The sequence below is a fragment of the Plectropomus leopardus genome, chromosome 5 (assembly GCF_008729295.1).
Source record: "Plectropomus leopardus isolate mb chromosome 5, YSFRI_Pleo_2.0, whole genome shotgun sequence".
Taxonomy (NCBI): domain Eukaryota; kingdom Metazoa; phylum Chordata; class Actinopteri; order Perciformes; family Serranidae; genus Plectropomus; species Plectropomus leopardus.
This window is the reverse complement of record NC_056467.1, coordinates 34,359,746-34,384,218: the sequence shown is the minus strand read 5'-3', so window position 1 is coordinate 34,384,218 and position 24,473 is coordinate 34,359,746. Positions and strand designations below refer to the sequence as shown.

General features: G+C 39.3%; 1 protein-coding gene across 1 annotated transcript; it reads right to left on the bottom strand.

The window, feature by feature from the left end:
• Positions 1–997: 997 nt before the first annotated feature.
• Positions 998–23,069, bottom strand: appbp2 (amyloid beta precursor protein (cytoplasmic tail) binding protein 2). The gene is made up of 13 exons (XM_042487194.1): positions 22,693–23,069; positions 17,939–18,027; positions 15,703–15,854; positions 13,522–13,645; positions 8,636–8,804; positions 7,235–7,324; positions 7,007–7,074; positions 6,820–6,925; positions 6,579–6,703; positions 6,044–6,129; positions 5,078–5,268; positions 4,438–4,603; positions 998–1,951 (listed from the first exon to the last, which is right to left on the bottom strand). The coding sequence occupies exons 1-13, from the start codon at positions 22,828–22,830 to the stop codon at positions 1,650–1,652; spliced, it is 1,806 nt and encodes a 601-aa protein (XP_042343128.1). The 5' UTR covers positions 22,831–23,069; the 3' UTR covers positions 998–1,649.
• Positions 23,070–24,473: the final 1,404 nt, after the last annotated feature.

Genomic DNA, 24,473 nt, shown 5'->3' with positions numbered 1-24,473 from the left:
AGTTTGAGTGACTGCTGGGAAAGTTTCATTCTCACTGAAATGAGATCTAAAAAAAAGTGAGCATCACCATTTTAAAAAGTTGTTGTCTTCATGGTAAATTTTTCCATTTATTTAAGACCAGCATCTTTGCAGGCAGCTCTATGGTGACACAACTGATGAGATTTTGGAAAAAACAAGTCAATATGGTGGAGGCTGATGGGAAAACATGGTCCAGCAAAAAAAAAAAAAAAAGGGCTTTCTGACAGGAAGGAGTGGAGAGGAGCAGCCGGATGCACAGATCAACAGGCTGTGAACACTTCCACACACACTCACACACACAATTATACAATGTTGGTCCCATTGTAGTGCCCTTAAGGGTATCATAGTTTATCAAGCACTTAGAAGTATGGGTCCGTCTACAGACAGATAACTGCAAGCTGGTGTAAGGCTGGTAATCGTCAGTGGAGCACTTGGGCACCCAGAGTTCTATCTGTTTCTACCAACACACACACACACTCTCTCTCTCTCACACAAACTCACACAAACTCACACACACACACACACACACACACACACACACACACACACACACACACACACACACACACACACACACACACACACACACAAACGCTGGAAGCCTCTGTACATGCAGCATCTTCCTCTTTTCACTCCTATCCAAGTCCCTTGTTTGAAAGTCAGAGTTGGAGCTGTGTGTTCAGGTTTGGTGGCTCTCCCCGTAAGAAAAGCAGAAACAAAGGGCTACAGAAACATACACTCTGCATATAAATTATTGGCATTTTAATTATTCTAAGTCAGTACTAAGCTGGAAAAAGAGATAAAATAAACTGAAAACAAGGCGTGTGAAGCCTGTCATGTGTGTAACAATATACCCACTGGTTGAACACATTCCACTGTTTGTAATCTCTCACCACCAAGCAGTTCAAAACAGGAGTTCTCTAAGGGTCCACTTTCATTTCTTTGCAAAGAAAAAAACCAAGGAGCCTTCAATGCAAACTTGAGTTTACAATCTGCTGTATTATTTTACTGTACAAGTGTCAAAAATATCTGACATTTTCCATCTGTGATCCACCACGTGATGATGCTGATGTATGTGGGCTGAGACAAGTTTTTCACACGTGTGTCTGGGTCCAGATACTGTCATGTATGTAGCCCTGGAGATCACGGGTTGGATCTGTGTTGAGTCTCATGGCATTCAGAGCTACAATGGTTCAAATACAAAAAGCAAAAATCTCCTCCCATTCCAAACTAAAAAGAAAAAGGCGAGCAAGACAAGAGAAGAGGAGAGGTGGTTTGTCATCCTTGCAGGATGTCTGAGGTTGTTTTTTCTCCCCCCTCAGTAGAGTGTCCTCTGTCTCTCAGAGCAGTCTGCTCTGTGGGGTGAAGCTGCAGCCAGTCTCCTGCTGCATCTTGGTGGTTTGTGTGAATGTCAATGAGGTTTGATAACTGTGTCTCCTCTACATTTTTTTTCCACAACTAAAAGTGTGTGTGTGTGTGTGTGTGTGTGTGTGTGTGTGTGTGTGTGTATGTGTCCTGGCAGCTGCAGTGCCTGTAAAGCCAGCTGACTCATCAGTGATGCTTTAATTGGCCGTGTCTTTGTAATTAACTGTGTGCATGACATTTGGGCTTTGGATGCGTCCTCACCAGGCTTAAGCCCGCACATCTTTTTTTCTCTCTTCTCTCATAAAATCAGCCAAGACAAGGGCAGTGGGGCCGAGGCTCTGAGCCAATAGAAAAGCTTGCACCACCTCCTGGGTCTGCTGGGGTGTAGTGTTGACGTCTTCCAGAGCGTCTGCAACAGCAAACTGTCGGTCCCTCAGCCGGTTCCAGTTGGACAGTACGTTGTGGTATTCAAACACCTTCTCGTAGTTTCCCACTGAGTTGTAGAGTTTTATGAGGCCACGGTAGTCGTACTCTAGCCCGCTGTAGCCCTCTCCAAACAGCTTCTTACCTGTGAGGAGACATCACACACCATGTTAGGGATCATTCAAGAGCTGCAGTGATTAGTTCATTTTAGATCATCAACCGACCAAAAATTATGTCAGTTTTAAAGTGGAGATGAAACACTGACAAATATGACTGTGGTTTGTTTGAGTTTACCTTAAGAAAAATATGGCACTGCACTTAAACCTGATATTCACCAACATTTGTCTAGAAAACTAGAAAGTATTTCACTTTTCTGCCAGTAGGGTGCAGCCAACTTTCACCAATGTTTGGGTTCTCTTGCTCTCACCTGAGTCTGTCTCTCTCTCTCTCTCTCTGTCTCTCTCTCTCTCTCTCTCTCTCTCTCTCTCTCTCTCACACACAGACAAAGACACACACACACACACATGAATAAACACACTAACACACAAAGCATGGCTTTTGCAGGGCTCAAGAGTGTGACTATTCACATTTTACTACCATGGAGCACTACTGCGATCTTCAAATACAACTGATACATAAACTTGAGGGACATTAGTTTGTTTCCAGCTTATAGAGAATTAATCATCACGTTTAACGGTGCTGCTGTAACAGTCTAACATAATGAGTGGTAGTGCCGGTACTGTGAGCAGGTGAGGTTTGTGTTTGTGTATTTGCAGAGCTCCAATCGTGACCACGGAGCACCACTGCTTCTTGCTAATATTAGTAATCTATGAACTGGAGAGCTGTTAGTTTGTTGCCACTCACAGTGAATGAATCTTCACGGTTAAAGGCACCACAGTGTCTGTTTTACTGTCTACTAACGCTGTGAAGCTTCATGTTCACACCAAAAACATCAACACTTCCTGCCTGAGATGAGCCAATCCTTACAAATAAAAGCACCATGGGTCCTGCTCTGATTTCTTTAATTATAACAATACTTTTTTAAATTTCATATAAAAGTACTTTAATTAACTTCCTTATAACCACATTTTATTAAATGTTATTGTAGCAGTAGTGTATTCAACTTTATTATATGACAGTAACTATTTAACTTTATTGTAACTGCAATCCATTCAATAATTTTGTATTTTAGTAGTTAACATTAATTTAAAGGATATTTAGAAATACCGCTATATATTTTGTATTGCAATACAGCCTTAAAATATTGCAATATTATTTAAAAGCCATATTATCCACGTTGAAGTAGGCTCAGTAAACTTTGTACTATAAAGTGTGCTTTGTTCTCTGGTAATATGGTTTCTATGGCCATGTATGAGATGTTCAGAGTAGAATAGTATACAGAAATACATGGAGTTGCTTTTCAGCAGTGGTGCCACATGACGAGCATGCGACACACTGCTTCATCACTTTGGGGTAGGGCTGGCCGATATGGTAAAATAACAAAAATAATGTCAAAATCATGTCATGATATTTCAGAATATTTTTGCCATATGAAATATGACAAAGATACCAAAAATAACAATAGATAAGTGTTACAGTTATGTGTGACAACATAAATGTAACAGCTGACCTTCGAATATTCAGTAAAAACTGAACAAAATTATATCTATGTTCTTTAGTTTGTAAACAGTAACTGTGGAAAAGATACAACAAAATCAAATCAACCAAAAAATACACATCTTAACAGTTGCCAAATACAAAAAACATTGTTTTTGATCTATAAATAGTAGCCTGCATAATACATAGTGACTCGCTTCTCTTTTGGAAAAATTCTTAATGACTGAGTTGTTTTGTCCACCTGGACCTGTGCGCTCTGCTTTCTCTCCATTCCTCTTGCTAAAGTGAGCCACTCAGTGCTGAGCATCAGACACACCATACTTGCTGTTACAACATAAGAACTGTTGTTTGGGCTTCCTCATATGGATATGCAAAAGTTGGAGGGGAGCCAGGGATTCTTTGTTTCCAAAATTCTGCCAAAGAGTTTTGCTTATGCTAGTGACACCAGCAAAAAATAAAAATGAAACGATTATGTACATGGAGAAAAGGAGGCCACAAAAACACAAAACAGAACTCGTACCACCAGCTATCTATCCAGACACACACAGGACGAGTTCAAATGGCGCTCAGCACCTGCACTTCTAAAGGTGAGTCATGCCATTTGTTAAGGTTTCTGTTGTTGCTGCGGCGCTGCTGCACAGCTGCCTGCTGCTATGAATACTGCATTTCCACAATTCAAAGCGGACAAAACACTAATTTATAACGCTGTGCATGCTACTGGATTGTCAACAACATGGTCCCCAGATGTTTTACTATAAAATGCCTTGTGTTAACAACTGAAGGGATTCTGTCGACAGAAACGTTGTCAGAGGGCTTTTATTTTGAAACAAAACAGCGCCACACACTGGAACCATCATATCCCGTAAACCCCGGTGACACTCCAGAATGAAGGTATGAAAAAATAAATACCGCCCAAGCCTGTTACCCAGCCAATCTTTTAGGTTTGGTAAATCACCATAGTAACATGTAGCAGGAGTGACCCACTGATCCCATCCCTCCATCCCTGTGTCTCACCAATAGCGATGGAGCGCAGGTAGAGTCTCTCTGCGTCTTCATACTGGTTCATGTCGTAGTTGTAGAGGGAGGCCAGGTGACCTACAGACAGAGCCACCTCATAGTCCTCATGTCCCAGAAGCTGCTCCTTGATCTGGATGGCTTTAATGTGCATCTCCTCTGCCTCCTGGTTCCACAGACACCCAGAAAACAACAAGGACAGTAGATTTAGTCCCCTGTCACTTACACTGTTGTGATGAACATATAGTCACCTGACTGTTTTATGACAAACTCAGAAACTGTTTATTTGGCTGGCTACAATACGAAAGTGTTCCCTGATTTCCTGACATGACATAAGTGTTTGATTTCATTTTTCATATTCTATGTTGGACTTCTTTGTTGTAAGAGTTTTGAAAATCTGGCATTAACATAAGCCATTAAACATTTACCGTTTGAGCTACATGTACAGTGTTTCGTGGTAGTGTTGCCAGGACATGCAACGACACACGCGCGCGCGCGCGCACGCGCACACACACACACACACACACACACACACACACACACACACACACACACACACACACACAAACATAGTCAAACACAGACACACACACAGTCACACAAAGACACAATCACAGACAAGACAGACAGCTCCATCCACCTTAAACTTCCTCATGGACTGGTAGAGTCGTCCTAGGTTGCCGTAGTGTTTGGCTGTCTGGACGTTAAACTCTCCAAAAGCCTTCTTGGCCAGCTGCAGTGAGGACAGATGAAGGTCGTGCGCCTCTTGAAGAAGGCGCTCTTCTGTCTCTTTATTGTGGCAGTCGATGGCGATTTCCTCCAGAATCAGAGCTGAGGGAAGTAAAGAAGGATGAAGAACTTATTAGCCTTCCGTCAAGAATTTCACAGTGGAGCCACAGTGCCGTGCAGTTTTTTGGTACCAGATGTGAATTCACTAAACTTCACTTATAAACTACTTACTTATAAACTACGAGCTGGACGAACATAAATATAATTCATATTTTTCCGCCTTTATGTAATGCACTTTGTTAGATGAAAGATCTCTTGTATCTTTGGCCTCACATGAAAAAGAGTTGCTGCACTCGTGGCAACAAGCAATGTCAGCATCAACTCTTGTAAAGTATAACCAAACTGTGGAGTGTGACACTGAGAGCGGTGTGTGTGTGTGTGTGTGTGTGTGTGAGACACACAGAGTGGCAGTGCTGACCCCGCCCCTCACACATGCAGCAGGTTGCCAGGCTCTGACAAACAAATAGCTCTCCTTTGGATCGAAGAGCGAAAATACATCATAGAGATGAATAAACAAATGTCCTAATCTTATGGAAAATTAGAAAAGAGTGGGTAAGATAAAAACTCCACAAAATAACATGTATGTAACCTAAATAAACAAGAAATATATTTTTTTAATTGCTGGAATACTGACAGCAGAACCGTTAATGTTGAAGCTCATTGACAGTACAGCTAGCTCTCCCTCCTCTTAAGTTAGCTATGTTTGTAGCTTAGCTTAGCCTTCTCTCTCTTTCTCCGGGACATTATGTACCTGACTCATATTCCTCACTTGAACCCAGTGGGCAGAAGTCCAGCATCCCCAGGAAACATGCCTTACCTTTGACTCTCTTAGAGGAGGCCAGCAGCAGATGGTCCTCAGGCAGAATGTGAGTGATGATGTCTATGGCACGTTCTGCATGGAATCTGAGGGACAAACACAGCGGCTGAACCAAACATGTAACTCAGACTTGGCAGGAGACCGTATTCCATTCAGAATAAACACTTCCAAGAAAGTCAACTGTTTCCCTTGAGGGAAGTTGTTCTCCCGTCAGGGTTAGAGAGGTCAAAGCATTGCCTAAGTTTGAATCAGGGCCTTTGTAGAACAAAAAGAGTGTCAATGGATCGGTTGAAAAATACAAAGAAACACTATGATCTTTGCCAACATCTATCACTGAGCTGAAATTGATCAATGCTCTTTAATATGTGAAATGTCACACTTCCAAAGCATGCAGTCACATTACATCAATCTGAGTACAGACCGCCACAGTATGAGTCATAGTCTTGTGCTACATCTACAAGGGAGCCTATGTCTGATATAATTAGCTGGCTGGGTCTAGAAACAGTTTTAGGTTTGGAAGATTTATTGTACTCACAGAGCATTGTCAAATTTCCCAGAGCTATACTGGTGCACATAAGAGGAGTAGGCCAGGTCTTCATGGGCTGTAGCAACGTGGATGTTCTTGCCCCCGAACACCGACTGCCGGATATCCAGCGCTGTCTTGAGTTTGTACAGAAAGAAAGAACTTTTAATCAGAAACTGATAATACACCACACTGCTTCTATGAAAATGAGGACTAACAATACAAGTACGCACTTCTGTTGCCAAACACTTACCTGGTAAATAGCGACTGACTGGCAGATGTTGTCTACATTTAATAAGTAAAATCCATAATCTAGCAGCGTGTCAGAGTACTTGGGATGCTTGTGTCCAAAATGTTCTCTGTAAGGCACAAAAAATTCAATCAGAATTCTTTGATGACATGAGGAATAACAATAGTGTTGAGTGTGTAAAAGACGTTACCTGGCTAGAAACACTGCATGTTTGATCAGCTGCTCTGCTTTTCTGAACTCTCTCTTCACCACACAGGCCTGCAGAGGAAACACACGTCAAACTTCACACAATCACGTCTGAGCAAGGGATTTTCTTTCATGCCCAACAGATTACCTTTCCGTGGATATATTTTACAAAGACACTGTACCTCTAACAATAACTTAGTCAAATCTTGTAATATAAACAAAGATAGTTAACCTTTGAGGCTTGCCGGAGGACATCAACCACTACTTTAACAGGCAGCCCTGGACTTATTTCCTTCATAGCCTCTATACACCACCGGTACGCCTGGAAAATGCAGAAAAAAAGTTAAATCCATGTCTGTCTGGAGAATTCTCAACAACTCTGCCATGCTGTAAACCACTCTCACTTAATACTTCAAATTATTAAAACTGAAAGCACCTGTCCAGTCCCTCCAGGATTTCACTGTTTTTGTGACTGTTGCCACCTGAAACGCCTGATTTCGCAATTGCAACAATATTTTAAGGCATTTTAATTTACATCAATATTTTTTACAGTTTGTACTGTTTTAAAGTATTACATATAGTATTACATACAATTACATAAGATGCATATCATGATATACTGCATTTTCAGAGCTAATACTGGCATAAAATAAAACAATTAAAAAATAAATGATGGCCGGTCCAACGTTTTTTTTGTTTTATAAGTCAGAGCCAATCCGGAAGATTTAAAAACAGTAAGGTCGACAAGGATGAAATAGACTACCTGACTGTAAAGACAGTGGTCAGCAGGAAGAATATCAGGCCTGCATAAAATATGAGAACAACAAAGATGACAGTGACCAAAGGGCACTTCACAGCTTCACCATCAGGTGAGGGAGAGCCCAGGACCCAAATCCCCAACAGTTTCAGCATTAGGTGAGAGATGGTCACTGCACCCTGCAGCTTCACTGTCAGGTGAGGGAGAGTCCAGTGTGCCTCAGACAGCTTGACAGCAGTTGTGACTCTTTATAGTTTGTAAAGTTGAAAAGCTCACACAGTTACTCAATACAGTAATCTGTGTCCAATGATTTAAAGAGGTCTTTTAAATTTTGTTATGTATGAAATGATAAGTGTCCTCACCATGAAAAATGTTAAAATTCTCCTGCTCTGAGCTGCAGGGAAGAGCTTCACTCAGAGTGAGCTGTGGGGGGGCTCACGTGTTTGCCTTTCAGTGCTGCTCACATCAACACCAATGTGGCTCAACTCACTCATTTAACCCATAAATAAACATCGAGTAATGTTAGCCGTGTGATGCTAACAGTTCTCCCTGTCATTGTGTGTGTGTGTGTGTGTGTGTGTGTGTGTGTGTGTGAGACTGTCTCAGGCGCAGCAGCAGTCTCATGATAAACAGAGAGAGAAAGAGAGGGGCTGAGTGGATCAACACACTGTGTGCAGCTCTACAATGAAATGAGTAAAAACTGCGGTAAAGCCGCAGTGATTGGACAATATTGGAAGGCCGTGCAGAATTCACGGAGATTGCCTGAATTCGCTTGAGTTGTTGTGATCGCAACATGCAAAATCCTGGAGGGACTGTCCATTATATATAAAAAATAAATTACCATTAGCTCAGTCATTGGTGGACAGACATACATACCTCATCGTAATGACTTTTAGCGAAGAGCAAGGCACAAAGCTCGCCGTACAGCGCTGCCTTGTTGGCCTGGTGGCCATGCTTGGCTAGTTTGTCCATGTAAGACTGAGCAAGCTTGAAGGTCTCCTCGCCCAGGTGATACTTACAGTTGCCATTGCGAACATGAAGCAGCCTGTGCACAGAATAGAGGAAAACTTATTAATAATCTAACAAGTGATTTACTGATATAGATATAAATTCACACCAAACATTTCTTAGGATACTTTCTGACATTTCATCATTATTAATTATTATAAACAGTTACATATTGTATTTAGTGTTATAGACCAATTGTCAACTGAGGTCATCAAAATATGCCCAGGCTTGTTGGTAAAGGACGTGGCACTTTGCCCCAGCTACTGCCCAAGGACTGAAGTTCTACAGAATTCTGAGCGGATTGAGACCGTTTCAGAGCAGCTGGTGTTTCCGTTTCTCACGTGACTGTGATAACAGATGACTCTCAAACCAAATGCTCAGTGGATGCTCATAGTGACATTGGCTGTTGAAAGCAATAACAGAACACGTAGTCCTCGCAAAAAACCTCTCAGTTTTACTTTGGTAATTTAATTTAAAACAGACGTCATTTTACCATACTTGGCATATGGAGAAAATACATGCTATTTCCACTAGGTGCACTGTCACAATCTGCTAATCGCTGACATATATCAGACTGTGGTAATAAAAAAAAAAGCATTTTGCATGTAGTATATTAAAAAAAATTACTTTTTGTGGGGTTTTTTCATCTAAAAACATAGTGGCATCATGACAAAAACCTGGCATTTAAGGGTTAAAATTCTAAAAATTCATGAATATTTGATATGTATGATTAGAACTGATCATCTCAATGAAAGTAGGATATCACATTAATATGTAATATTTTTATAGCCTGATTCTGAAAAGCACATTTTGTGTGCAGCGCTGTATGACTTTGAGATTTTGACACTGCACATAAAATGTATAAAAATCTGTGTTGCTGCTAATTATTGACGTATCCTTGGCTGTGATAGTAAAAAAACAACTGCTTAGCATGCTATATTGAAAATAATTTATTTTTTGTGTTTTTTCCCCTTCTAAAAAACAAGGCACAAAATTCTGAAAATTAACAAATATTTAATATTTGCGATTAGAACTGATGTTGGTTAAAAAAAAAATTCAATAAAAGTAGAAAATAATAGAAATGTATAATAGTTTTTACAGCTTGCTTCTGAAAAGCGCATTTTGTGCACAGAGCGATACGAGTGTGTGTAATATTAAAGCAAGCCCTAAAGGTTAAACAAAGGTTACTGAACTTATCTTCCAGATGGCTGCTACACATTTTCATTCATTAACCCATACTTTGCCGATATTTCTTTGATAGTGTTGGGGAATTTTGGTTGGATAATTAACAAAAAATGGTTGATTATCATAACTGTCCTCAGTTTATCACTGTAAATGGTGAGTTGTTGTCACTTATCATTGACAGTACAGCATGCTTATAGTGATGACATCTGTCTAGGTCAAATTCATCACTTTATGTGGATGATTATTATAACCAATTTTTTCCGTTTAATTTCATGCAGATTACCATTTAATTGACGTGTACATTAATTATATGAATATAAAACAATGAAATGGACAGCTTTATAATTTACTGAATTTTATGGTTCATGTTATAAAATACTGTCAAGCCCTTTCAAAAAAAAAATACTATCAGGTACTCAAAAAAATCCACTTTCATCTGGATTACAAATGTTTTCCTCTGTGTATTCTTGTCTCATCTGTCTCAACTGGTCCATAGGCCATTCATCACTTGACACCATTTCACACAATGTTCTCTCTCTTTCAAAAAACCAGCCTATGGAAATTTTAAAATTCTCCCAGGCTTGCTGCCAATTCACCAAGGGCCTACTCCAAGGGGCATTATGTGAGCAGGCACTGTCAATCCAACAATGGGTACTTTCACCACAGGTGCTTTTCATGTGCAGAACGGGGGAGAACACAGAATAACTGTAGTTTTAAAATTGTTTTTCATTTTGTAATGTATGAAAAGCAAATTATTCAAATCTCTTTTTGTATAAGTATGATTCTGTCCCAAGCTATTTGGTCCAGATAAGCCATTGATCATTGAAACCACAATCACTGTTAGTGGTTTCCACTGTATTACAATGTGCATTTTTACGTAAAACTATACTTTGGCATTGAGAATAAAAATCTCTGTGGTGATAATTTATTGATCTCAATTTCGGCCCCTGTATGTACAAATTGAAATTTGCAGAGATCCACTAGACTACAGAAACAAAAAGGAGCAGTAAAGACACAGATAGAGCATGACAGATTTGTATAAGAGCTGCTTGATGCCATCACTTTGAATAAAAGCAAGGCAAGTCAGGCTACCCTGGGAAAATCTGTTTATTGCAGTATTAAAACAACTCTGATCAGATTTTAAATAGCTTTTTATCATGCCCATCAAATGTCATCACATGTCAAATATAAATATAGTTGTTATTCTTTCACTAGTTGTATTTTCTAGTCACAAGTGAAACTGTGTCACCTGTTGTGAGACGGATTCTGTGTATAGATCTGTGTGTGACACAGTCAAATCATTCTTAATATTGCTTCTTCCTTTCATTATTGAAAGAAGGTAATGTCTGGGGACAAATATAATCTCAAACAAAAGAAAAACTATGGCAGCCAATTCTGTCATTTCAAACAACTAAAACCTGAAGCCTTTCTTTGCCAAACAAACAAACAAACAAACAGAAAAACAGAATAGAAAGTGCAGTTTCACTAATCAAGGTTGCACGGCTAAATAGGACAGAAAAATAAAGTAACGTACACATTTTACAGCGCTGATTACAAAGAAGTGGGACACTGTGCAAAAAGTAAAAAACTGAATGCAATGACATGTAAATCATTTTCAACATATATTTGGTTGAATTCGACACAAAGACAAGTTATTTAGTGTCCAAACTGGCAAACTTTGGTTTTTGTTAATATAAACTCATTTTGAATTTGATGCCTGAAACACGTTCTAAAACCCACTATTGTGTTATATCAGCTTTTCTTCTAACAAAACTCCAGGTGTTTCAGAAATGAAGACACTAATTGTTGACATTTCGTAAGTGAATTTTTTTTTCCTATTCTTGCTTGATATATTGTGTCACAATGTCCAGTAAAGACAGGCTGGCAAAGCTGGTCAAAGTAGTAAGTAAGGTGATTGGGGGGCAGCAAGCCAAGCTTCAGGATATTTACAGTAAGTGCATGACCAGTTAGGCTCAACAAATCCTTTACTGTCATAAACACTGTTTTTTTGATAGTTTGATCTCCTTCCCTCTAGCTGCCATTTCAGAATGCTGAGAACAAAAACGAGGCGTGCGAGAGCTTCTTTTATCACTGTTGCCATTCACAAACTTAATGTGTGAGCCTAATTTGCTGACTTTTATCTGTATGTAGATGAGATATTTTTTAGATTGTACACCTGGATTATTTATTTCGTAATTATTACTAAGTAACAATTATTATTACCTATTTGTCTTACCTTGATTATTTATGACTATGAATTCTATCTATTGCCACTGCACCACGCTTTATTTGACTTGACGATGCATTTATTTACTTTTATTATTTTCAAACTGTTCCAGTTTTTGGTTCAGTGTGGTGGGAATATCTTTGTTTTACTTGAGCTGGGGAATTTCTGTATTTATTTCAGATCTTGTCCTGGACACCAAATGTCCTTAAGGATAATAAGGATGAAGTTGAGTTGAAATGAGATACTATATGACTTCAGTTGATTAACAGTCCAGGGTCTCCGTTGTCATATTTTGTGCTTCATTTTCAATGGTAGACATGTCTGGACTCCAGGCAGGCCAGTCTTGTACCGCCACTCCTTTACTACTAAGCCACACTGTTGTAACAAATGCTGAATGTGAACACCCTGTACCATCACAGCTGCTGGCTTTGACCTTTGAGCTGGTGACAATCTGGATGGTCCTTTTCCTCTTTAGCCCGAAGGACACGATGTCCATGATTTCCAAAAACAATCTGAAATGTGGACCAGTCAAACCACAGCACACTTTTCCACTTTGTGTCAGTCTGTCTCAGATGAGCTCGGGTCCAGAGAGGTCAGCCATGTTTCTGGATGTTGTTGATATCTGGCTTTCACTTTGCTGGTAAAATCTAAACTTGAATTTGTAGATGCAGCCATGAACTGTGTTTACTGACAATGGCTTTCCAAAGTGTTCCTGAGCCCATGTAGTAATATTCTTTTTATAATCATGTTGGTTTTTAATGCAGTGCAACCTGAGGGATCAAAGGTCACAGCCATTCAATACTAGTTTTCAATCTTGTCCCTTAAAGTGCAGAGATTTCCCCAGATTCTCGTTGAGAGACAATGTTGTTTAACTGTTGGACTGTTTGCGCACACAGTTTTTTATTAAGTGGTAAACCTTGCCCTGTTCTTGCTTGTGGATAACTAACCCCTTAAATGATGCCTCTTTCTACCTAATCATGATCCTATCACCTCTCACCACCGTAACTGTTTATATGAAGAATGTTCCAAACTGGTGTTTTTTGAGCATTACGTGACTTTCCCAATGTTTTGTCTCAACTTTTCTGAAATGTGCTGCAGGCATCAAATTCTGAATGAGTGTGTGTTTAAAAAAAGCAAAGAAGTTTATCAGTTTGAATATTAAATATCTTGTCTTTGTACTGTATTTAGTTGATTATATGTCAAAAAAGACTTGAAAAGAATTCTGTTCGATTTATGTTTTACGAGGTGTGAAACTTTTTTGGAATCAGGGTTGTACACAAAGGTTAAGAACATCCTTGATATACAGAACTATACTCTGAACGTCCACATGTGTTAGACTGACCTGACACAGCATTCCACAGCCCGGTAGCAGTGGAGGACCTCACTGTGGAGTGTGCACAGCTGCAGGCACGACAGAAACACTTTCTCTGCATCTCCATACCAGCCTGCATCAGACAAGAAGCCACCTAGAACGAAATACATCAGATTAATCCAACTGTCTCCAAATCAGAGGAGAGATGGATTCAACATCACCTGTAGTAAACGAAGGTTAAATATATTATCTTTATCAAATATATCATTCAAATGCTCTATTCACAACAAATCTTACAGTGCAAACCATGTGTGGATTCAGTGCATCTTATGGTATTTAATGTCACAGGTATTTATCATAAAGGAAAGAAACTCGTCTAACAAACATCTTCTGATTTCAGATGACAATATAGTAATAAAAGACATTTCACTAGTTCATCTTTTAAAGGCTATTTGTCACATTTTTTACAAAATAGTGACTGCTACTGCTTGCTAGACAGCCAACTTACTGCTTACAAGCAACCAAAAAAGATATAATGGAAAATCATAACATATTTCATAACAGAACCCAAGCAGCTGCTAAAGGGCCTTCCACTCACAGATTATCAGTGTATCAGTGTATATGTTTTCCCAATATGCACTGATATGAAAACATTTTTTACAGAACATATAAAGGTTGGGGTGATTTCATCACAATGTAATTGTGTAGTTCTGATTCCAATGCTCACAACATTCTCTGCACTGTGCAGCCAGCACATGTAACGTTAGCAAAGAGCATAAACTGATCAGACTCTGGCATCTCTTAGTTGTCTTTTTGGTAGTGGTAGCAAACTTTAATCTTGTGCACGTTTTTTTTTTTAGCATTCTGTGCCCCCTCTCAAAATGTGGTGATTTCTCAGGTCTGTGAACTCAACACAGGCAAAACTCAGCATGAGTTATTTTTATCTTCAGTAGCAGTTTGAGTCGTGGCATGGATAATTGATCATTTAATACAGTCAGAGCTGATCAGATCCATGGACTGCTGCGACAAAGTGAGTGAAAGTAAAATTTTAGATCCAGCAGACTGAGGAGTTAAGTGTCACTTTCACTGTGCCAGGCGTTCTGCTACTCCATCTGTGACAACAGTATGCTCTGCACTCTGAGAGAAAATGGAATGGAAATTTCTGCATTTACCAAAAGTTAAAATTAAAAGTCTTTCCATTGTTGAAACATTGAACATTTTCTATAATTTAGAAAAAAAGTAAAGGTTGTCCCATGTGCCCAAAGACTAAAAATAGTATGATATGAAAGTGACTGTATCTCAAAACACAACTGATTTGGTATCTGTGAACTCATAAGTTCAATATAAAAGGTGGATATGCACACATATGATAATTTAATGATGTTTCAAAAAGTCCTGACTTTGACCATTGATAAAAGTCTGATTTTCTGTGTGATCTAAAATTTCAAAGGTATACTATTAGATACTTGCCCCAAGTAAGTCGGTACCAGATTTCAAGACTTTGGATCCATCAGAACAAAAGTAGAGGCATTTTCATCATGCTAAATACAGTCTTTGGGCACAAATGCTCTAAGAAAGCAGCCTTCTGAAAACTTTGCTAAGTCTCATCAGTGCAAAGTCAGTGCACAGTCCACGTAGAAAAGGTCTTTTTTCATTTTAGCTCAAAAATGAACTCTATCAGTCACCATATCAGCAGTTGGTGAATTTTTCAATAAAATCTGTCTTGTTTTCAAAAATCCATGTCAGTCCAGAGCTATTCAACTTCATACGAGACCACCCTCTGTGCCGACTGTGCCGTCTTTGCAAACACAATGAGAGAAGGTTTGGTCTGGAGAACCTTTGGTTGGATAGAACCACAAGACTCGTGAATACTTTTAATATCATCATCAAATATAAATAATGGCACTATTTTACATGTGGTGTCTTGGGGAAATGTATCTATTCTACTTAACAGTGCTTCAATAGTAGTAATAAATGTGGTACAATTAGACAGAATTCAATACATCTTAAATCAAAATGGCCAAGGACTGCTAGTAATAGTTAAGTCTATCTCAGATCCCTGGTGTGTTTCCTATGGGCTGAACCTATGATACATCAGTGAGAGGAATGAATGGCCTCCACATATTCACTGTTTGTTTGAGATAGTCTGTGAGATACAGCAACAGAAAGAGGGTCTGTATGAAGCCTTTTGTCCCTGACCCCACTATTTACCTAGCACAAAGCCGAACTGGATGGCCTTCTCTTTGACATGGGCGTCAGACTCAGCGATGTAAGAGCAGCGGCGGCTGAAGGAGTTTGCCAGAACTGAGGCCACTTTCACACCGTGGTCCATAAGCGCCTGAAAGCAGTGGTGCAGGAGGTGTCTGCAGTGGGCAGGACAAAGGAATGGGTTATGTAAGTGGAAAGCATAGCTATAAAGTGATGATTGATGTATTGTTTCTTACATTTAATCCTTTACGAAAAGAAAAAAAAGACATCATTGGTTTGAACAGACATAACAAATATCTGGCTACAGTAAATAACTATGCTGATGACTAATGTTCCCGGTTTGTATTGCAACTGCTGCACACCTGAGATAAATAAAGTTCTATCTTATCTTTCTGCTATTGTATTCTCATTAAGGCCATCAATGAAGGCTGAAAGCAACAAAACACACCACACAGATAAAAATGTAGAAGGAACATTAATAATGTACCTTAAACTAAAGGCTACTTTGTTGTGCACAGGGCATTAACTTGCAACTAATTACACACACTCTTTTACCAGCATTACATTTGTCCACTTTCAGAAACATTTTTCCTTGAGCGAAGTTTGAATGGCAGCAGAGTGTGATATGGAACCTAAAATGACTCAAACTGATGGAACTGGCTGGGACACACAAAGCACATCACAGGCAAAGAGCACTTGGAGCCTCATTTCTCCTGCATGGTACAGCATGGCTTGACTTGTATCAAAACTTTCTTTTTTGGTTTTCCACTGGCAAAAGTTGTGGATAAGACCTGGTACTTTTTATGTTACCACCACGCTTGAGGTTCCAAGCAACCTGAGCTGGTACTAGAAGGTAGAGTTCAAACCCTGCAGACCACTGATAAATCAGAGAATAATCACTCAAAATCTTTACTTGCACAACATGTGATATACTCATAAAGATAACATTTTCAAATAGTTAACCATCAATAGCAACAGCAATTTCTTTTATTCCCCTGACTGATCTTTTTTTTAAACTGCAGCCTGCAAAACCACTCTGTGATCAATTGATGAAGTGCAGCTTTTCTTCTGTTTAGATGCCAATTAAAGGATCCATTGAGAGCTGGAGGGAGCAACATAGAAGTATTTGTGTCGGGAAACTTAAGTAATCCAGAAAAGTACCTGGTACCAGTATCCGAAATTCATTTTTTGACTCACTGGGCAAGGTTGCTGGTAGATGAAAAAATCCTCCAACCAAGCATATTACCAGTCAGTTACCAGCCAAATTAATCAATTGCCTTTTTTCTTTCACATCTACATTTGTTTCAGTTCATTCCACTAAAATAATAATGTACTAATGTTGAATGCAAACTGAAAGGAGAGACCAGAGAAAATTCTGAAGCAAAAATAATCTAAATATATTTAACAGCTCATCACCACAGCCTCAGCATATGAAAAAGTTCACTCAGGTAAGAATTGCTACACTGTTTATGTCTAGGGCTTTTACTGTGAAAAGTAACAAGAGAAGAAGAAGCTTTTGTTGATAATGTGGGAGGCTCTATCTTAATAACTCATAACTTTCATAAGTATGCGCTTAACGCAGCAGAGCACCTCACTGTAGTTTAGTACACTTTTTTGGTATAAACTTTAACCTGTCAGTGTGGCTGATAGCCTCCTGAGATTTACTCATCAAACAAAAAATCTAGCCCCACTTGATGCTTGGCGGGTGTTAATTTCAGACCCTACCTGGTACTGAAAGTGAGTGAAGTTGAGTTGAGCTGAACTATGCAGTGGAAATGAGGCATAATGGGTCAGATATAAACAGCTAACTCAGAGAAGGTCAAAACAATAAATGAGTGAAATAGAAACCACAATGAAATGATAACTGGACTGCATACATGCAGCACTTTTCTGGTCTTGGAAAGCATGTCGAAAATGTTACAGTATCATTGGGCAAGATACTGAATCACAAATTCCTCCCGATGGCTGTTCCATCAGTTTGTAAGTGCGTGTGAGTGTTTCAGAAACTGAGCAACAGGTGGCACCTTGTACAGTAGCCTTGGCCACCAGTGTATGAATTTGTGTGTGAATGGGAGAATGTAGTGTGAAAGCGCTTTGAGTGGTTGAACAACTTGAAAAGTGCTATATAAGTGCAGGTTCATTTAACATTTACCAGTCTCCAGAAGCATTTTGTAAAGCTGATGGGCCCATGTGAACGGGAAGGAGTTTCAGGCACGGCTTAGTCCTGTTATGTTCTTACCTTTTGTCTGAAGCCCGCAGCACTTTAGCAAACACCTCTAGCTCACAGAACTCTCCTCCTAGTTGGCAGAGCCGGCCCTGTTGGTAAAGCTGAGAGACACAATGATGGAGGGATGAGGTGTGCACTGAGACTCACTGACAGTCACACAGGTGTCAACTCTTCCATTGGAAAAACAAGTTTAGTCCATAGCAGGGCTCTAATGGTTACATATGAGCATTTTTTGAGTGTAGAGGTTAAAATTTCACATGGTCGCATACACATGAGTGCATAGTGATGATCATTACCATTGGTGCCCTTAGTGGCATTTGGTGCCAAACGCACAGTGCTTGATGTGTGTGTACATCATGAATGTCAATGTGGTTTTAGCTAATACCAGAATAAGCCATCAAAGTGGTAATCAGTGAATTATTCCCTGCAAAAATCAGCATCTGTCTCAAAAATTTCATATCAGTTGGACACAAGTAATAACTGATGTGATTATTAACATACAGGGAATGTCTCAGTGGAGATGTACAGAATGTCCTATCTGTAAATACAACGGTGGCGTCTCTGGCCTTCTTTTCATCCCAGTCTCTATTATGGCCGTGTTTTAAGTGATGCTTCAGAAAATGCTGTCTGCTGTTTAGGAGTTTAAACAAAAACAAAAATGCTGATGTCTGGCCTGTAAGACCAAAGAACTAACTTTTGAGGATAATTGACTGTGTGCCATTGTTACATCATTGTACAGTATATAAACACTGTACTCCGAATCATTGACAGATCTTTATTGAAGGGGAGCAACGACCATTTAAAAACAATTATATTATTCAGGAGGCTATACTGTATGGAGGAAGCTATGATGGAAAAAAATACTACAATCTGTTCATGAACGTGCATGTTGCCAGGATGCACCGGGAAACCACTAAATGTCAGCGTCATCATGGTTGAACAGAGACTTCAAAGCTAGTGGGAAATTAAATGAAGTACAGAATTTAAAATTTGCAATATAAATAAACATGCTGCCACTTTCAGAATCCATTTTATGTTAACACTAAACACTTATAAGACAGGGAAACTTTGTCCAACCTTTCAAACTTCTGCAGTCTTTCAGTAGTTATAGTTTATGCAAGTCCTGTCCTTCAGAACTGAGAAATCCACTGGAACGGACTAATGCATGACAGGATTTTGCTACATGTTGTTACTGTCACCCCGCCTGCTCACAGTACAACTGCTGCTAGCAGCTAGCAGCAACAGTCACATCAGGCACATTTTCATGACTAGCTAGCGGGACAATAAAATAATGTAAGCTATAGCTAATTTCAAAAATAGCGCACTAATATTAGACCTCTGTTGACCTGTGAGCAGGCGGAATGACGGTCACAACATGTAATTAAATCCTGGAAGTCATGGATCACTCTGTTCCAGTGGATTTCTCAGTTCTGAAGGACAAGACTTGCATAAACTATAACTGCTGAAAGACTAGAGAAGTTAGAAAGGTCAAAGTTTCCCTGTCTCATAAGTGTTTAGTGTTAACATAAAATTAATTCTGAAAGTCACAGCATGTTTATTTACATTGCAAATGTGGTTTAAATTCTGTACTCCATTGAAATCCCCACTAGCTTGAAGCTTCTGTTCACCGTAATGACATAGCAGCGAGTGTTTTCCTGGTGTGCCCTGAAGATATGCACAATCAGGAGCAGGTTGTAGTATTTTTCTATCATGGAATATAGTCTCCTGAATAATATCATTTTTTCTTTCGTTGTTTTTTTTAGATGATCATTGGTCCCCATGCCTCTATGGATGACAATACCAGTTGGCACTCCATTTTGGTCCGAAATGAAATATTTCTGAAATATAACAGCTATTGGATGCACTGCCATGATATGCTGCACAGACATTCATGAGAGACAGATTTAAAACCCACTGACTTTGGTGATCCCCAAACTTTTGCTCTAGTGCCTCCATGGAGGTTGAAATTTGCAGTTTAAGATGAAGTATCCTGACAATTATTGAATCCATTTCCATGACATGTACATGTTCCTTTCAGGATGATTTGTAATAACGTTGGTGATCATCTAACTTTCCATGGATCACTACTAGCAGGCTGACGTTTTCATTTGTTCATTTTTTGGGTTCATTATCAAATATACGCAAATGTGTTCAATTTCCCATCAGTCTCAGCTGTATTTAGCATACAGATTGCATGCTGGAATTGTCATTGTGAGAATGGGAGCGTCAAGTTTGTCCCTGCTAACCCTGCTGTTGACCTGGGGAGGGCAACATTCATTACTTTTGTGACACAAATCATCACCAGCAGCTTCATTCAAACTGCCAAAGATTTGCTTCGATTCTATCTGAACAGTGATGACTACAGACTAACTTGTGAAGTAGTCTCACATGGATGGACAGGGCTCTAGACTGATACCACACGTGACCATCTTTGTGAACCTGCAAGTTAAAATTTCACATGGTCATGTTCATGTGAGAGCTTGTTGAAGATTGAAGTCTCTAACACTGAGAAAGTAACAGCTGACACATAAATGGGTCTAATAACAGTTAAATACAAATTGGCAGCTCTGTGTCATATATATGTGGTGTATGAATTGTCTTTATAGTCAGTTACTGCGCTGCATTTTCCTAAACCATTATGATCGGGTCACCTTTCTCACTGTGTCTAGGGCACTGTCTCATCACGCCATGTCCACACTGGATGCAAAAGCGCCCTAATGTGTTAATTGTCGTGCAGCTTCTCATCAGCAGTTGCCTGGCTGTTTACACTAAAAACTCTAGAATTTGGTTGCTGGAGTTTTATTCCACGCTGAATCCAGTCCAGGAAATGTAATGCTGTCCGGCTCACCGATAAAACCTTTGCAGGGAATTACTTAGAAGTCAAAATAAACAAACAACCAAAAAAAACTCTAATGATCAGAGCTAAGCCTACAATTGAAGACACAATGTTATGTCAACTGTTTTCCAGGGAATTTAGACATTTGAGCTCTCTTGGGGATGGACACTTTTCATTTTCATCATCATCATCGGTGCCTTTACCCAGTGGTATGGCATAAAAGAACTTTCGATTTTTATATTTGGTTCCATCTATTAGGAATGAATCCAGGTGCATACAATCAACAGATTCCGCACACACACAGTGTGTGTGTACGCATGTATATAGTTCAAAAGTCTGAAAGTCTGAGATAACTTGCTAAGATACTTCTATTTTGCATTTGTTTCAAATGTAGCCCTTTTTTCCCCATTACAAATTATGAAATCAGCCAATGATATCTGCTTGGCTATTTGGGTGAAAAGTTGAAACTGAAGAATGTGCATACATTTCAGAATATCTTGGAATTTGTTTTTTTGCCTTCTCCTTTTGCTTTAATGACAGCATGTACTTAAGCTGGCATGGACTCCACAAGTTTGTGCAAAACCCTGATGACCCCGATGTTATCCCAGCATGATGTGACAATGTTCCAAAGAGCTTCTTGTGATGTCACAGCATGCTAGGCTTCCTCAGTTTTCAAGTGACCCGACAAATGTTCAGTGGGGTTAAGGTCAGATGACCGTGGAAGAAAGTCTGTAACAGTCAGAACTCTGTGATCTTCACTAGCTTCATTATAAACAGAATGGACTTGCATTTGTGAAGCCTCATTCTTGTCTTCTGACCACTCATAGCACTATATGCAACATTCACCTATTCACACACACATTCACATACTGGTGACTGGGGCTACCGTACAAGGTGCCACCTGCTACTCAGTTTAGACATTCACAAACACACAAACACACACACACCAGGAGCACAGCTATCAAGAGCAATTTAGGGCTTAGATTCTTCCCATACTTCTGGCATACAGATTGAAGAAGTCAGGGACTGATACTCAGATGTTCAAATTAGTGGATGACCTGCTCTCACTCATGAGCTCCAGCCAGACAAGTAGTTCTTGGGGAAAGTTTCATGCATTACCAACTTATGAACCTATTAGTCCAGCCATGGTTTGACACTGTGCAAGCCCCTGATTGTTTAGATTAACAATCTGACCTTACTTAGTTCTGATGCCATGTTTCCCACTATCACAGTGCTATTTAGTAAACAATAATCTGCTAGAAACTTGAGAAACAGCACTACTACAACTCAAGGAAATCTGATCTTTTGTGCAAAGGAGATACATTGGCCAGTGCCACAAATTCGATTTAATTTGACCGTTGATCTTGAAATGCTGGAGGATATTTAATATTTCATAAATAAATGTCGTTGGGCAGAAAAATATTGATTTCAAAGTAACATCGTTTTAATTTATTTCTGTTTTGTGTTTGCTATCTTTGGCAAATTGACAGCTTGCTGCTCGACAAAGCTCAGCTATGCTGTGAAAAGTATGTTTGCTTGTTTAAGAAAAGCTTCTTTAAACAGAGTGGGTCAAAACAGGTAACTGACATCAACTACCCCACAGAGATGCAAGTAGTTTACATGACAACAATCGCCACATTAGCACAATTGTTCACAGCCGTCCGGGGCTTCTTTGTCAACAACCGTTGATTACACACATATACGTTATATACTATTAAGGTTGTATTTTAGGAATACGTAAGGCTGTGAAAGCTAACGGTTAATAAAAACATAACAAAACAAAACAACAGTTTTTCGTCTTTTAGAGCTAGCGTAACGTTACCGTAATGTAGCTAACGTTAGCAGCAGTGTTAGCGGCTATTATACAACTCGTACAGCCTGTGACTGACACATATAACAATCCCTGAGCCTCTGGACTATAACATCTTACCTTGTAGTAGACATCGAATTGTATATTTTCAGGAAGTGACCGTATGTCCCTTCTTGATCGGCTGTAGTTGTCCACCACAGCCGAGATAGCGGTGTTGTACAGTGTTTCTGGGATCCATTCGAGCTCCACCGCAGCCATGTTGTTTTCCCTCTCCAAAAAAAACCCCAGCAGCTACAGCCCTCCCCAGCTCTCCCTACATTTGCTACCTTACAGCGATTGAAGCACTTCCTGCGCGAGTCCTCATGTAACATTCGCTTTTAAGTAAGGCTACGGATAACTGAACTACTGACAGTTTACAGCTACAATCCTAAAACCGCTATTTAATTGCCATCTTTTTCCTTCATCTCCAATTATTCGTCGACCCCACAGCAGTTCCGTGCCCCCGTCCCGACGCACTCACTGGCGCTGACGTAATGACGTCATTGTGCAGTCTATGTAAAAAATCTGAAACATACAAACATATTGGGAGAAATAAACAAATCATACAGGTTTCTTTGTACTTCAGCGAGAAATTATTTGAATTAATACATGTGATACTGTCTAGTTCTTAAATTTCCTACAATCGGGAGCTACGCGTAAAACTCCTACATAGTTTATCTTGATGCAAACATACTCAAGTTAAAGCTAAAAGTGAGCCATTGTGTCGCAAATTCTAAAATACTCATACTTAAGTAATGATACTGATACTGTGATACTGATAAGCTGAAAATGTATTATACTGGTGTAAACTGACCTTTTAATGAAAACCACATGCACTGTCTTGTTAGCTGTTTAAAGCAAAACAACAACATTAAAAGTAAAATACAACACATTTATTTAAAACTATATATATATATATATATATATATATATATATATATATATATATATATATATATATATATATATATATGACACTGAGCTGACACAAAGCTCTCACATAAATGTGACAATGTGAAATTTAAACTTACAGGTTCACAAAAAATGGTAATATATGTACATGTAAAAGTTCTGTTTACATGTACATATATAATAATAATAATAATAATAATTAATTATTATTATTATTATTATTATTATGAAGATAAGATAATCCTTTATTGATCCCCAGAGGGGAAATTCAAGTTTTGCAGGAGCACAGTGTAAAGGGTAAAGGTCAAATAGAATAACATATAATAGACAAAGATCAATATACTGTACAAATATCAATATACTATACAAAAAATACAAATCAAATTAAAAGTAGAACTACAAATGGTACAAAGTAGTGGTACAAAATAAATATTAAAGTGCAAGAGTCTGTATTGACAGTGTTTGGAGTGTGGGACTTAGGGGATTTCAGTGCAGTGACAGCATGTGGCCTCCACTGCTGTTATACAGTCTGATGGCGGTGGGCACAAAGGAATGCCTGAAGCGCTCCTCCTTTGGCTCCTAGGTAGATGATGCGCTGGCTGAATGAGCTGCCCATCAGCCACAGCTCATCATGGAAAGGATGAGAGGGGTTGTCCAGGATTGTCCGGATTTTGTCATTGATCCTCCCCTCAGCCACGGTCTCCAGATTGTCCAGGTGAAGGCCTACCGCAGAGCGAACCTTCTTAACAAGTTTATTGATCCTGCTGACCTCACCAGCCTTGGTGCCACCCCACCAGCACACCACTGCAAAGAAGAGTGCAATAGCCACCACAGACTGGTAAAAGATCCTCAGGAGTTTGCTGCAGAAGCCAAACGATTTGAACACATCAGCATGTCAGTTTGCTCACCCCCCATGTCTTTTCTGGATACTTCAAGGGTCAATATTCTAA